At 43.2% G+C, this 14,847-nt stretch overlaps 1 protein-coding gene across 6 annotated transcripts in view; it reads left to right on the forward strand.

The window, feature by feature from the left end:
* The first annotated feature begins 9,127 nt into the window (after positions 1–9,127).
* The window catches only part of TOX2 (TOX high mobility group box family member 2), a 219,752-nt gene continuing 214,032 nt past the window's right edge, over positions 9,128–14,847 (forward strand). For 2 of the 6 annotated variants that reach the window (XM_033914241.1, XM_033914246.1), the window contains exon 1: positions 9,130–9,359. In XM_033914241.1, the coding sequence (XP_033770132.1) occupies positions 9,294–9,359 (66 nt within the window). In that variant the 5' untranslated portion in view covers positions 9,130–9,293. Of the gene's footprint in view, positions 9,360–9,491; positions 9,627–9,768; positions 9,838–14,847 lie in introns of those variants that run through there. The other 4 variants (XM_033914244.1, XM_033914247.1, XM_033914248.1 and 1 more) reach the window with 3 other exon arrangements.

Genomic DNA, 14,847 nt, shown 5'->3' on the forward strand with positions numbered 1-14,847 from the left:
TTCCATGTATCCACCACCCTCTGATCTTAAAGTCTGTCCCCATACGCCTTATCACGAAGACTACACACCATTTTAGTAGCCTTCCTCTTGTCCGACTCCATCCTTTTTATATCTTTTTGAAGGTACGACTTCCACAATTGTACACAATATTCTAAATGGGGTCTCACCAGAGTCTTATACAGGGGCATCAATACCTCCTTTTTCCTACTGGCCATACCTCTCCCTATGCATCCTTCTAGTTTTCACCGTTGCCTTTTTAACCTGTTTAGTCACCTTAAGATCTTCACATACAATCCCACCTAAGTCCCACTCCTCTTTTGTGCACAAAAGTTCTTCATCCCCTAAACTGTACTGGTCCCTTGTGTTTTTGCAGCCCAAATGCATTGCCTTCCATTTCTTAGCATTAGATCTTAGTTGCCAAATTTCAGATCATTCCGCAAAGCTTTGCTAGGTCCTTCCTCATGTTATCCACACCTTCAGGGGTGTCTACTCTATTACAGATTTTGGCATCATCCACAAAGAGGCAAATCTTACTTGACAGCCCTTCAGCAATATTGCTTACAATAATGTTATTGAAGGGCTGTCAGGTAAGATTTGCCTCTTTGCGAATGATACCAAAATCTGACTGCCACCAGCTGAATATCGGAGGGCGGTATATATTTTCTGAACACCCATGACAACTTAAAAAGACATCATGTACCTGTATTCTGTACGTGTACACAGACCTCTATGCACTTCACAATATATGTCCACACTATCTACCTGCACACTCCCACACAGGCACACATAATCACATAAAAATTCACAGATTACTATCTGTTTATAACTGTTTTTCATTAAAATTTCAAAGCCACTCCAGAATAATTATCAGAAGTCTGATGTGTTTGCAGTTGACCATGTAATTATAGTTTTTGAGGCTAATTATACCTTGAGTCTTGGTGCTTATTTAATCAAAGATACAGCTATTATTAAAAGCGATAGAGAACTGGAAAGGAAGAAGAAACTGCAGGTTTATCATACGAATCTTTCTCATACTTACATAATGTTTTCATAAAACAACTTTTACTTTTAAATTTATGAACGGCTTCCAAAGCAGCATCAGGCATTTCTGTACTGTGGGGCCTCCTTAGTGCAGCAAAATGCCTGAAATACTGAATTGGGTGTTGAAATCACGTTACAATGCAAGATCATAAGGGCTTCCCTAAGCATTCCCAACACAACACAAATAAAATTTTAATGAGCTGTGTGCCACCTGCAAATTATTTATTTAAAAACTATGGGGTATACATATTTAAGAAATGGTTCAACAAGGGCTCTTTTGCTGAAATGCACTAGAATGTAGGCTTTAGACATGGTAGCACACAAGAACAGGGGAAACAAAACCAAAGTGGAATTGACCAATCAGAATGGTGCACAAAAAAGTGTCTTTCAACTCATCTGATAGATCCAAATGTCTTTATTCATCCAAAGTAACTCAATGACTCGACATGTACATGTTTCGGCCTCCCGGCCTACATCAGGAGTCTATGAATTATATATATAAAAACATGAATAAATCAATAAACATATAAATTTCACACAAAACATAGAAATAGTGTTAGAATACAGCAAAGACCAAATAAATAAAGTTTAATAAAAAACATCATATTATAATCAACATATATATAAAAAGATATGTGATACACATAGTGTATCCATCATTGCTAAAAATACATTACATACAATAAAATCACCTGAAATAGGTATAAAATATATAAATATACATATCTCTATCTTCATGAATAAAAAATACATAGAGCAAAAAACTCATTGAACCTAATGAATGCGAATTGATCAATGATAAACAATCATAAAAATCATTTAATGAGCAATTGATAAATGCTCCATTTAAATATCATGAATAGACAATGTATATCTAATCTAATCTAATCCTTAGGTTTGTATACCGCATCATCTCCACGTTCGTAGAGCTCGACGCGGTTTACAGTAGGAGAAATAGGAAGGAACTACAACAGAGGGTTAGAGGTAGAAGTGTGAAGAAAATTTAGAGGACTTGGGATGCCAAGATATAAGAGTTTCCTTGATTCCTAAGTTGGAGGGAGACTTACATTTTTTGAGAAAAGCCAGGTTTTCAGATGTTTGCGGAAAACTTGGAGAGAGCTCAAGTTCCGAAGAGGGGAGCTAAGGTTGTTCCAGAGCTCAGTGATTTTGAAGTGGAGGGAGGTCCCTAGCTTTCCTGTGTGGGAAATGCCTTTTAGCGAGGGGAAGGATAGTTTTAATTTGTGGGAGGATCTGGTGGTATATATAATAAAACCAATAGAATAAAGGGTGTGGGACACTAAAAAACTATGTAATTAATACAGATTACTTTGAGCAATGATGCAAAAATATATCTACAATACTAAATTCGGCCATGAAATCTATGAAGCCAAATGCTTAAAACATATAAAAAACTATAACTAACATATGAATATTAGTTTAAACTTTGGATGAATAAAGACATTTGGATCTATCAGATGAGTTGAAAGACACTTTTTTGTGTACCATTCTGATTGGTCAGTTCCACTTTGGTTTTGCTCTCCTGTAATCTGCGTTAGCACATGGTAAGTGTAAAGTGCTCACGCTGCCTTAAAAATTTCAGTAATGTTTATCATGTGTGTATCTTGCTTTGTTGCTTCAGTGAAGCGTTCATTTTTCAAAATAAAAAATTACAAAAAATAAAATTCAGTAATGTACAGGTTAGCATGCACAAACAACAAAATACTGCTAAATGCTCTTAACACATTTCTGCAGTAGCCAGTTGGCCTGGACTAATCTCGTGGAAAAGGGTCCGTAAAACAAAATATTGTGTGCCACGATCAACTTTCTGATCTATAGTCATTGTGAAAGGTTGACTCCTCTTTCAGACAAGTCACTTAATGCTCCATTGCCCCAGCTACAAAATAAGTACCTGTAGATAATATCTAAGCCACTTTGATTGTAGCCACAGAATGACGGTATATGAAATCCCATCCCTTTTCCTTTCTTTTCTAAAGCTATAGATATCTTCCCCTTGAAAAGATTGGCAGGAACCTAACCATGATTGTAAGACGCCCACCCCTACACTCAAATGTCCCTCCAGATCCCCCCTCTCCATGTTAACCATAGTAGAAAGTTTAGCCCCACCCATCTAGCTGAAACTCTCGCCTTCAGAATAAGCTCCTCCCCATATCTCCTACCACTGCACAAGATACTCCCATCCAGTTTTGAAGACTCAGGCTTTCCCCAGGTGTAGAAGAAATCTCCAGTCACTCCAGGTCTACCAGCACTGGCTAACCTGTGCCTCCTTTCCCCTGCATGTGAGGGGCATTGAGGCACTCAGCACAATTTTAACTGGTGGAGCAGCTAGGGATTGGAGAATGTGGTGGTATGGTGTCATTTTGGAATTTTTTAGGTAGTTGGGTTTTAGATAAGAAGGCATGGCTATGGGATTTAGAAAACTGCAGTGCTCAGGTCAGGGCAGGATTAATTCTTCGAGGGCCCCTAGGCACCCCTGGTCTTGCCACGCCCCATTTATCTGTTTTCTTATTTACTTCTTTATTTCCACTTGTATTTCTTTCTTTTTTTTTTTTTTAATTCAAAACAAACAAAGATTAGCATACCAGTGCACAGTTTTTCTTCTATGCCACCTCCAAACATCTCTGAACAAATTCCCCTTCCTTCCCTTCCCATCTACTTACTGAGATCTTTAACTCTGAACCCTTTCCATACGTATATAAAAGTGTTCAAATATATTGTAAAGCAGTAATACTATCCAAAATATAAGTTTACATTAATAACCAAGTTTGCAACGTCTCTCAACTGCCTCACTCTATGTCGACCAACTGTAACCCATATGTATGTATAAACAACCAGATCTGTAACTCCTCTAGCACGTTCCACTCCATGTATGTTAACTTGTAACGAAACAACAAGGCAAGTAGTCCACCAAAGAATCCAACATGAAACAAGAGAAGAATCGGCAGAAAATAAGGAGATTCAAATCAGATTTATTCAAGGTGCTTCCAAGAACCATGCCCGATGCATTTCGCCAAACAAGGCTAGTTAACGCTAACAGAAAACCATGTCTTTCATTCACACAGAACACAGATACACCCTCACCCAGTATGGAATAAGTAATCCCAAACTAAAAATAGAAATATGTAGACAAAGGTTAAACTGAACCGCCAGGAAGCCAAACTGCAAACAGTGAAACAATGACACATAACCCCCTAATACTCTGCAAAATATAAATATAGCAGATGTAAATTTGAAGAAACTGACACATTTTGATCACTATTGAAAATAAAATCATTTTTCCTACCTTTGTTGTCTGGTGATTTCATGAGTCTTTGGTTGCACTTCCTTCTGACTGTGCGTCCTTTCTTTCTTCCTCCTGCATGCACCCTTTCCTCCAGACCTTATCTCAACCAACATCTATCTTTCTGTCCCTCCATGAGTCCAACTTTTTCTTCCTCTCTCCCTGCCTGCCACCCAACACACTCAATTCCCTCCTCCAACTTTAAACTTTTTCTACCTCTCTCCCTGCCCCCTCTTTCTTTCATTCTCTCTCCCTCCCTTTTTCTTTCTTTCAGACTTTCTTTCTTTCTTCCTGCCCGCCCCCTCTCCTTTCTTTCTTTCTCTCCGCCCCGCCCCACCCCCCGCAGCCACCACCGCTGCTGATGATTTTGCCAAGCCACTGTTATGATTTCTCCCTGCTTTCCCGATGCGATGGGCCCACAAGCCTTCCCGCCCGGGGGGTGGGGGAGGAAGCAAGGCAAGAGATTGCTTCAACCCCAAAGCCAAAATTGTACTTTTCAGAAGGGCCCCAACACGGCAGCTGTTCTCACAAGCTGCCGGTGGCTGCCCCGAAGTTTTCCCTCTGTCGCAACTTCCCGTTTCCGACAGGGCAGATCGCAGCAGAGGAAAAGCTTCAGGGCAGCCGCCGGTAGCTTGTGAGAACAGCTGCTGTGTCGGGGCCCCTCTGAAAAGGACAATTTAGGAATTTAACAAAGAAGTTTGGACCGCGGGGCTCCCTGGATCTGATGGGCCCAGGGCAGCTGCCCTGTTTGCTCCCCCCTAATGCCGGCCCTAGGGCCCCCTGACAATTCCGGGCCCTAGGTACGTGCCTCCTGGGCCTACCCTTTAATCCGGCCCTGGCTCAGGTAACATAGTTTAGTTTATATGAGTGGTTCCATGGGATTGGAAAAGTTCGGAGGAGGAGGAGAGGGATCTTGTGGTAATATTGTCTGAGGATCTGAAGGTGACAAAACAGTGTGACAAGGTGCTGGCGGTAGCTAGAGGGAAGAGAGGCTTTATATAGAGAGAGAAATAACCAGCAGAAGAAAGGAGGTGTTGATGTCCCTGTAGGTTATGGAAGTCAACTGAATAAATTCATGTAAACCGTTCTGAGCTTCCCTGGGATAGAAAACTGAACAAATAAATAAATTACCTCTATAAATAAATTGGTGAAAGCATCAGAGTTTCCAAATAACTCCATTGAACTGTTGCCATCTTGAAGGGGTAAATGTAACACCATACGACCTCTGTAACTTACCCTAAAATATTAACATCTTGCACTATCTAATTGTACCACTTGGTACCCATTTGAAGAGCTTACCCAATGCTCTTCTTCCATTTCTATTTAATAAATTTTACCATTCTTTTTCTTGTGGAATCCTTTGTTTATATGGAGTTATTTGGAAACTCTGCTAGATACCATGATGCTTTCTCCAATTTATATTTAGAGATAGTTATATTTATTTATTCCATTTTCTATCCTGTTCTCCCAGGGAAGCTCAGAACGGTTTACATGAATTTATTCAGGTACGCAAGCGTAGTTTCCTGACTGTCCTGGTGGGGCTCACAGTCTTATCAAATGTACCTGGGGCAATGGGGGAGCAAGTGACCCGCCCAGGGTCACAAGAAGCAGCATGGGCCTGCAGTGCACGCCCAACCTCAGGGGGGTCTAGGCTGCAGCTCCACCCACAGTGCTGCATTCTCAGATAGAGTATGGTAACAGATCGCATGGTCAACTTAGACAAGATGGCAAAACATGAAATGGTGAGACATAGCATGGTGAGTACGGTTCGGGAAGACAGCATAGCAAAAAGTTTTACAAAGCATGGTTGATATAGTATGACATGGCTTGGCAAAGTGGTAAGGCAAGCGTACAATGAGAAACATAGCAGAGGACGTGGAACGGCAAACACTGTACGTCAACCAGACAGTGTGGTATTCACTGTATGGTAAAGATGGTACTATCAATAGCCCAAAAAAACACCCTCAAAAGCACAGGTCTACATATCAAATTATATCCAAAAAGGAGAAAAGACCTCAGTGTCCAATAGGAGCTCTAAAAAGCTACCCACATAGACAAGCTGGTTTCAAACATAATTTGAGACCAGCAGACACATCCTTGGTCAAAAACTCCCAAAGGCTCTTTCAAAAAACACACTCTCTTTCAAATTCAATTTTTTCAATAAAAGTCACTTTCACTTTCCAATATACTTTTTTTTAGTTTTTTCAATGAAAGTCATTTATCTGAACGTTGCTGTTTGAATGTAGTCCTGGGGTTAGAAAGCAGGAAAAACTGCTCCGTGGAGAGTAAGCTGAAAGTTATTCAAGCATGATCATTCCCACACTTCCACACAATCCAACAGGGCTCCCTGTTTCGCTATCACGCTTCTTCAGGGATTTGCTGTAAAAAAAAACCCAAAACAAGCTGGTTGCAAAGAACTTCAAAAGTTATAAAACGAACAAAAAATCAAACTGTAGCTTAACCCACAGCGATCATTCACCCGCTTCCACTCCTGATATGCAACTCCGCTCGTCATCACGCACACGTGATGACGTCATACTCATTCATATCCACTCCTGCAATAGCATAAATGTGCAAACATAAACAAAAAAACAGAAAATAATGCACAAAAACAATCAGAACCAAGGTTTCCAGTCCACACCACTATTCAAACCTATGGGAGCATAGGTTTGTAAAGAAAAAATTATGGCATGTAAGGTATAGGAGGACAGTGGTGAACAGTATGACGGTGTAGTAGATAGTGGAGCATTCGGGGCCCTTTGTCAGTGGGTCCAGGGAATTGGGAAGAGCTGTGTTTATACCTTCTAATGATTGTGCTGTACGCAAATTGCCTGCTTTTCGAAAATATACTACCTTTTCGGAACATTATAAATTGGTTTTACGCTTGTATATTTCACCTAAAAGAGCTCACCTTTCGGGGTTCCGAGCATCTTCTGCCTGTCCCTGATGCTGGTTTGGGACATATGTTCTGGACCTGTCCAATTATCCAGTCCTTTTGGGAAGCTATTTTTCTCTTTGTTGAAAGTATTTGGAATGTTGTTATTCAACGTTCCCCTTTGTTTCTTTTTGGTGTCCCTATCCATTTTACCCCTCGCAGGTCGGGGACTGCTGCATTTCTTAGGTGGAACTGTGGTGATAGCCCTCAAGTGCATTTTGCTTAAGTGGCTGGATGTGGAGGGACCTGACTATTCCCTCTGGCGATGCCTCTGATCACCCTTTTGATGTGGGAATGTCAAGATATACAAGACTTTTCTTCACTGCCTGGCCGGACTTTCCAATGCATCTGGGAGCTTTTTTGGAACACTATGACTCCATTGGCACGTAGCCACCTCCTGAATTGTTGACTTTGACTACTTTCTACACCTGTTGTCTGTTCTGAATATATATGCCTTTCTTCCTTGATTTGTTCTTTTGGGCTGGGCTTGAAGGAGGACTGGGGACTAGGGTGGGTTGGGGGAGGGTTGGAGGGGTGGTACGTTGTGTTCCTTCTGAATGCACCATGTTTGGCGGTTGTTTATTACTTGTTTTTTGGCCGGTTTCATTTGCTGTATCAACGTTGGGGATTGTGGGGGTATATGCGGGTGGGGGTGGTCGCTTCACGTTGTGTTCTATGTTGCCTTGAAGTGAGCTTGTTCTCTGGATTACCCTTCCATTGTTAAGCTCAATAAAACATATTTGACAATACCTTCTAATGATCTTATGCTGGTACGTAGTGGTAGGTAGTGCGTTTAAGATCTTGTTCGGGCACTCTCAAGGTGGAGAGCATGTCCCGAGTGCGTATGTAGTCATTTTTCTTCTTGTGAGCGAAGTGTTCAATTTGGGGCTTAGCACTGAAATTTGGAGGCCATTTAAGGCTGGTACCATGTCACGGAAGAGTTTTCAGGCCATCACTAGGCCTTTGAATATACATCGTTTGTTGATCGGCAGCGCAAAACCGCAGTGATCGTGTTTTGTATGTGGAGATTCTTCAGGAGTCGGATGGCGGCATTTTGTACTCATTGCAATCGACAGAGGTTTTTTGCAGTAAGTCCATTTAGGAGCGCGTTGGACGAAGGCATAGAGCAATTGCGAGAAGTCCGGTTCTGAGCAGTATTGTCTGATTTTCCATAGCTGTTGGAGGTAGTAGAAGGAGGCAGATACTACTTGGGAGATGGTTGCCATCAAGGATCACTCCCAGGTTGAGTTCTTTGTCTTTGGCCATCAGGTTGGTGGATTCCCATGTGATTGACGCGAGTTCTAGGCCATTTCTGCGTATTCAGAGGAGCTCGGTTTTCGCCGTGTATAGTTGCAGCTTGTTTCTAGACATCCAACTTTTTATTTCTGAGAGGTAGTTTGGAGATTTGAGCATCTTGGTGGCAAATGAGTGGATCTTAATGTGGTATTTTTAGGCGATGTCTATCAGCAGTCTAATATAGAGGTTGAAAAGCGCCTTGTGGTACTCCATACTTTATCAGTTTGGGTCATGACAGAGTAGATTTTAGTAGGACGCTTTGGGTCCTATGTCTCAAGGAGACAGGAGTGATGGAAGGTTAGGAGGACCAAGATCCCATCACTTCCTTGATCTAGTAGTAATCAATAGTGTCCGCCAGTGCCCTTTCTGAAGCCAGATTGGAAGGGGGAGAGGGTGTTCTGGGTCGGTTTTTTTGAAGGACTGCTGATTCCCGGTCCAGAGGGTGGTAGCACGGTGTCATGAGGGTTCAGGTATCAGGGGCAGTGGCTTGGATTAAGTGACTCCCCCAGGGCAGGCTTGGGGTACCAGGTCAGCCCCTCCTTTGACTTGAGCGCAACTGGGGCGACCGGCCCTTGGGAGCGCGCGCCACAGGCCCCCTCCCCCGCGCCGCGCCGCGCGCTCGCTCGCCTGACGAACAATAGAAGGCACTGGAGCAGCCTCGCGCTGCCATTGCACACCCGCACGCTGCCACGCGCCCCAGCGCGAGACTGGCGGCCCCCCGCCATGGACGTGAGGCTTTACCCGTCCGCTGCCACAGCAGAGCCCCTGGACTCGTATCCCTGCAACAAGGTAGGCGGGGGGGGGGAAGGGGGAGGGGGCGGCGCGCGGAACGTCTCGGAGCTCGAGGTTTAGGCGCGCAAAAGGAGCTGCGGCGCGGGGCGCGTGCACGGCCGCCTCTGCTTCTGTGTGTGGAGACGGAATTTGGCAGCAAATGTCAGAGGCACGTGGAGAGCTCGCTCGGAGCCGTGTTTTGTTGCTGGGCTGAGCTGCGCTGCTGCTGCTGCTGCTGCGTCCCGGGGCTCGGGCGATGGTTCAGGCGGCAAAATGGAGCGGAGGGTGAGTACGGGAACAATAAGGATGCTCGGGGCTCCAGGCACTCGGCTCGCCTTCCTTCCCGCAAATTGCAGGTGCGAGAAGGGCTTTGGAGGAGGAAAAGAAGCCGCCGAAGGCAGCTTCGGAGCAGGGGGGGAACATGAAGGGCACTACCGTCCTCCGCCACCAGGGGCTGCTCTTGTTCAGACAAGCTAGTGGCAACTCGAGTGGAAAGGTAGCCTACAAGTTTTGCATATGCTCACTTTCCTTGCATTGTTTTATTTTAAATAATGCTGAACCTATTTCCTAGGAAAGCTCAGACAGGACAGAACGGTCAGTCTGCTGGCTGGGTTGGTGGGCAGTGGGGAGGAGGGTTAGGGATTGAAGCTACATCAAAAAGGCAAACTGGGGGAATTAATTCCAGGCATAAGGGGCAAAGTCTAGAATTGGCAGCGGAGGAGAAGGGTCCAGCTAAGAGAGGTCTATAAGGAGAGAGATTGAACCCACTTGGGGGTCCGCAATAGGAGCCTGAACTGTATGCTTAAATGCTGGGGAAGCCTGTGTGCATGAACAGAGGAGGGCACTGAATGAGCTTGAAATTAGGGTCTCTAGAGATGCCGGTCCAAAGCAGGCGCTCCTTGGAAAACCTCCTGGTATTTTAGAATAGGGCATGGCAGGACTTTCAGGGGATTATGGATAAATTTATAGTGCCTGGATTTAGACTCAAAACGTCACTAAACTCTAAAAGTCGGTGGCAACAGGAGTGGATTTAAGGTGGGGGCAAATTTGGGGCTCACAAAGTCTGTTCATAAATCTTGGCAAATGATTGGCACTCTTACATTTCTAAGCTTAAACTGCGCTCTATTTTCAGCTGAAAATTCTTCTTAATTTATGAACGGGTTGAAATCACTCATTGTATTGTAACTCCATTACTGAGGCTCATGCAAACTGCTCTGAATTGACTCCCCAGTCGTCAGTAGCGCTATAGAAGCTATCCCGTTGATGCTTCAGACCTTCATTTCCTTTCTGGGGGGGTTTTCCCCCTGCTGCTCTGCCTCTTGACCTAGGCTCAGGATAGAACAGGGAAGGAGCACATGCTTAAAAATCAAAGCATTTTGCAGGAGTCGAAAGAGAATGCATTTGGAAACGGTCACCGTCTTGAGAATACTCCCCCGTGAAGTCTGAAGGTGTCATTGACAGTGTTGTGGCCTCCCAAGGGAAGATATTTAGGGGCTCTCCTTCAGCTCATTAGAATCCAAAACGGCCCCAGCTTTAATTTTAATGAAGACCATTGTTCTGTGGGCTTGCCGAGGGATGCACTGAGTCCACCACAGTCTAAAAAATGTATTTGACTCTTTGGCTGATAAACTTGAAACTTGTGTGTGTCTGGGGGTGGAGAGTAGCCTTCTGTGCTAATCAATTGGTGCAGCTTCATTGCCATGTTTGATTTTTGGACTGAAAAGATCCGATCACATGGCACAGTATTACCATAAACTGCACCGGTTGCCAATAGAGGCAAGAGTGATCTTTAAGTTTGGCTGTATATGATCTTCGGATCTTTGACTTTTTTTCCTTCTGAAAAAGGATGTGTGTAGAAATGCTTCTTTAGTAAGATCTTAGCAGCATTACGGGATAAACAAATTACTAGGTATCTTTCTATCTCTACAAATACCATCAATAGATTGTAACCTACCCTCTCTAACTGCATTCCATATGTATTTTTCATACAGTTCTTCACAGTCAGTTTAATTTCCATCCTATAAATTCACATAGAATTTTTCTTTTTTCAACCATCTTTATTTTCTCTTCTTTATTAATTTCCAGGTACTTTAGTTAGATTGTGAGCCTTCGGGACAGTAAGGGAATTTTTTAAGTACCTTCTTACTTCTCATTTATAATCTTAATGTTTATTTTCTTCAAACCGCTTAGAACCTAACGGATGTAGCGGTATATAAGAAATAAATTACATTACATTACATTACTTCTTATCTGGCATGAAGACTGATCTGTTTGGCAAATACTTTTGATTAATTAACTGTGTTTATACCGTGTACGCTTGTATTTTAATTTTTGTTAACTGCACAGAACCGCGAGGTACCTGCGGTCTATAAGAGATTTTGTTATGTTATGTTATTTATAGAATCACGCCTAGCCACACCTAATTCTTCATAGGGGCCAATAGGTGTCAAAACGTAGGTGCATATATATTAGACTTGGGCTCTCTTGGCCTAACTCAATCCACATTCAAACCCTGCCTCTAACCATGCCTACGTTCTGGTGGGTAGACGCCTGGGTCACGCCTACCGAGTTAAGCACCTACCTGAAAATTAGCTTTTTAAAATTAGGTTTTAAAGGTACCAATTGAACCAATTAAAAATAAAGTTAAGCGCCAAGATCGGCTAGGGGTCCAATGGTAGGTACTCTTTATAGAATCAGGGCGCCTAAATGTATCGCGCCTAAAAAACCAGCACCTACTTGTGCAGTGTTAAATGAAATTCTATAAAAGTTATGCGCACCTTATAGAATATCACTTAGTGCCAGTATGCGTCATAACATTTAGACGCACCCATTGCGTGCACATCGGCACATAAATTATAAGAATTCCCACGATCTGCCCCCTAACCACGCCCCCTGCGTAACATTGTAGGCAGTGCGCATACCGAGTTGCACACATAAAATCCAATAAAGCCAATAAGCAGCAATTATGAGGTGCTAATTGCCTATTATCGGTGCCGATTAAGCTTGTTAAACAATTAAGTTATGTGTATAAATCAACCGTGTTCACTGATTTCCTTGCCTAAAGTAAGAAGCATATACATAATTTGGGGGTAAGGCTATAGAATTAGGGAGATCAAATGTACAAAGAATTTTGCCTATGCAGAAAACAGGGAAAACTTGCCTGTGGGGTTCTGTCTGGTACTTGTGACCTGGATTGGCCACAGTGGAAACAGGATACTGGGCTTGATGGACATTTGGTCATTGTGACATCACTGAAGAGGTTGGCTCTTAGGCATTGGTGGAATGAGGCATTATGGCATCACAGTCTCAGCTATGGAATGTTGCTGCTCTTTGGGGATTCTGCATGGAATGTTGCTATTATTTGGGATTCCAGAATCTTGCTACTCCTTTGAGATTCTGGAATGTTGGTGTTCTTTGGGTTTCTGGATTGGCTACTGTTGGAAACAGGATGGCTCTTAGGCATTGGTGGAATGAGGTATTATGACATCACAGTCTCAGCTATGGAATGTTGCTGCTCTTTGGTTTTCTGCCAGGTTCTTGGGACCTGGGTTGGCCACTATTGGGAGCAGGAGACTGGGCTTGAAGGATCTCGCTGGTCTACCCCAGAAGGGCTATTCTTATGCTATGTTCTTAGGAACTAGTCAAGTGGAGAAGCAGAAGAATAGGGAAGCTGCAAAAAGTGTGACAGAGTTTTCAAGTCTAAAGTGATTTCTAATGTGGTGGTTTTCTGGGTATGGAGAATGGCTCTCACAACGGTATTACCCTCCCCCCCAAAAAGCAGTTTATGCCTAGAGATCACAGGTTCAAAGCCTGGCATGGATGAGTCATCTTCCTGTGGCAAAGAAAACAAGAACTTATTAGGTTATAACAACAGTTTTGGAATCGTTTACAATGCTTCAAACAGAAACATATTCTGTTTAAAAATCAGTGATTTCATAATATATTGGAGGGGGAGGGGGTGAGAAGAATATGGTGGTGGTAGTAATCTCCATGTACAAGTGATAAGGCAGAGTCACTAATAACAATTTTTAGGTCCTTTCAAGATTTCTTGAATGCTAAAACTGTACAATCAGGCACTAGAAAATGACATGGGGACAGAATTTGTCCCTGTCCCCATGGGAACCATCTCTGTGTCATTCTTTAAGGAGAGAGGGAAGAATCAGGGTATGAAGGGTACAGCCACTGACCCTGAAGCTTTGAATTGAAGAATGCTGGTGCAGAACAACTGAGCTTGAGACAGAATAGAAACCTAGAAAGATAAAGGCCAAATGGCCCATCCAGTCTGCCCATCCGCAGTAAGCATGATCTCTTTCTCTCTCTGACAGAACCCACATGCCTATCCCAGGCCCTTTTGAATTCAGACACAGTCTCTGACTCCACCACCTCTTCTGGGACGGTTTCCCGCAGTTATCCACAGGGACGGGGTCAAATTCTGTCCTCATGTCATTTTCTATCGGGCATATCCTCCTTTTCCTGCTCTCCTGTCCCATTGCTGCTGGCTGTCAGCCTTCTCTGCTTTCTTCCCTTTCTCTCATTTCATTTTTCTCCTGAAGCAGTGCAACTGGACGGAGAACTGGTAGCTATTCCACGTCCACAAGCCCAGCAGTAGCCCTTTTCTCCTCAGGTTTCCTGTTTGGGTGGGAATTCTGTGCTCGAGGAGGGAAATTTGGGTCTTTCACACATGGTCTCTGACTGATGCTTCTGCTCCCTGGGAGCGACATGAGCCAGTGCAGATTAGAGCAGCGGTGGAAAACCACAGTCCTGAAGGGCCCCAACGGATTTTCAAGATTTCCACAATGAATGTGCATGAGATCGAGTTTCATTCAATAGAAGCCGTACATGCGAAGCAATCTCATGTATATTTGTTGTGGAAATCCTGGAAACCCAACTGGATCTGACGTTAAATAGCATTTGCCTATTGATTCATATGGATTGGTTTTCTGTCTGTATAGAGAGACCTGTTTGGGTTGGTTTGTTTATATATATTTTTTAATATTATACATATTTTAAAGACTGTTGGACTAATTTATATTGCTGAGTGATTTCAAAAGTTACTTTCAGTTTATTATTTAACCAAGAAACCTGCAATCTTAGCATATTGCTCCCTAATCTTGGTTATATTTTACAATTATGAAATAATACCTTTTAATTGCAGCAAAAATTAAAATGTGTTAAATTAGGACAACCCTATTCTAACAGTTTTGAACATTTCCGGGGGGGGGGGCGGAGGGGGGTAGCTATTTTACTCTTGATAGAGAATGACACAATGACAACATTCATCACTGTTCCCGTCCCCGAAACCATCCAGTGTCATTCTCTAGTGTCCATCTCAACCTCAGTTCTTCAATGCAAGGCGTGAGAGTCAGTGGCTGGAAACCATCCTGTGGCTATCTCAACCTCAGTCCTTCTACGCCAGCATTCTTCAGTGCAAGGCTTGAGGGTCAGTGGCTGGAAACCATCCTGTGGCTATCTCAACCTCAGTCCTTCTACGCCAGCATTCTTCAGT

The sequence above is a fragment of the Geotrypetes seraphini genome, chromosome 11, assembly GCF_902459505.1.
Source record: "Geotrypetes seraphini chromosome 11, aGeoSer1.1, whole genome shotgun sequence".
Lineage (NCBI taxonomy): Eukaryota > Metazoa > Chordata > Amphibia > Gymnophiona > Dermophiidae > Geotrypetes > Geotrypetes seraphini.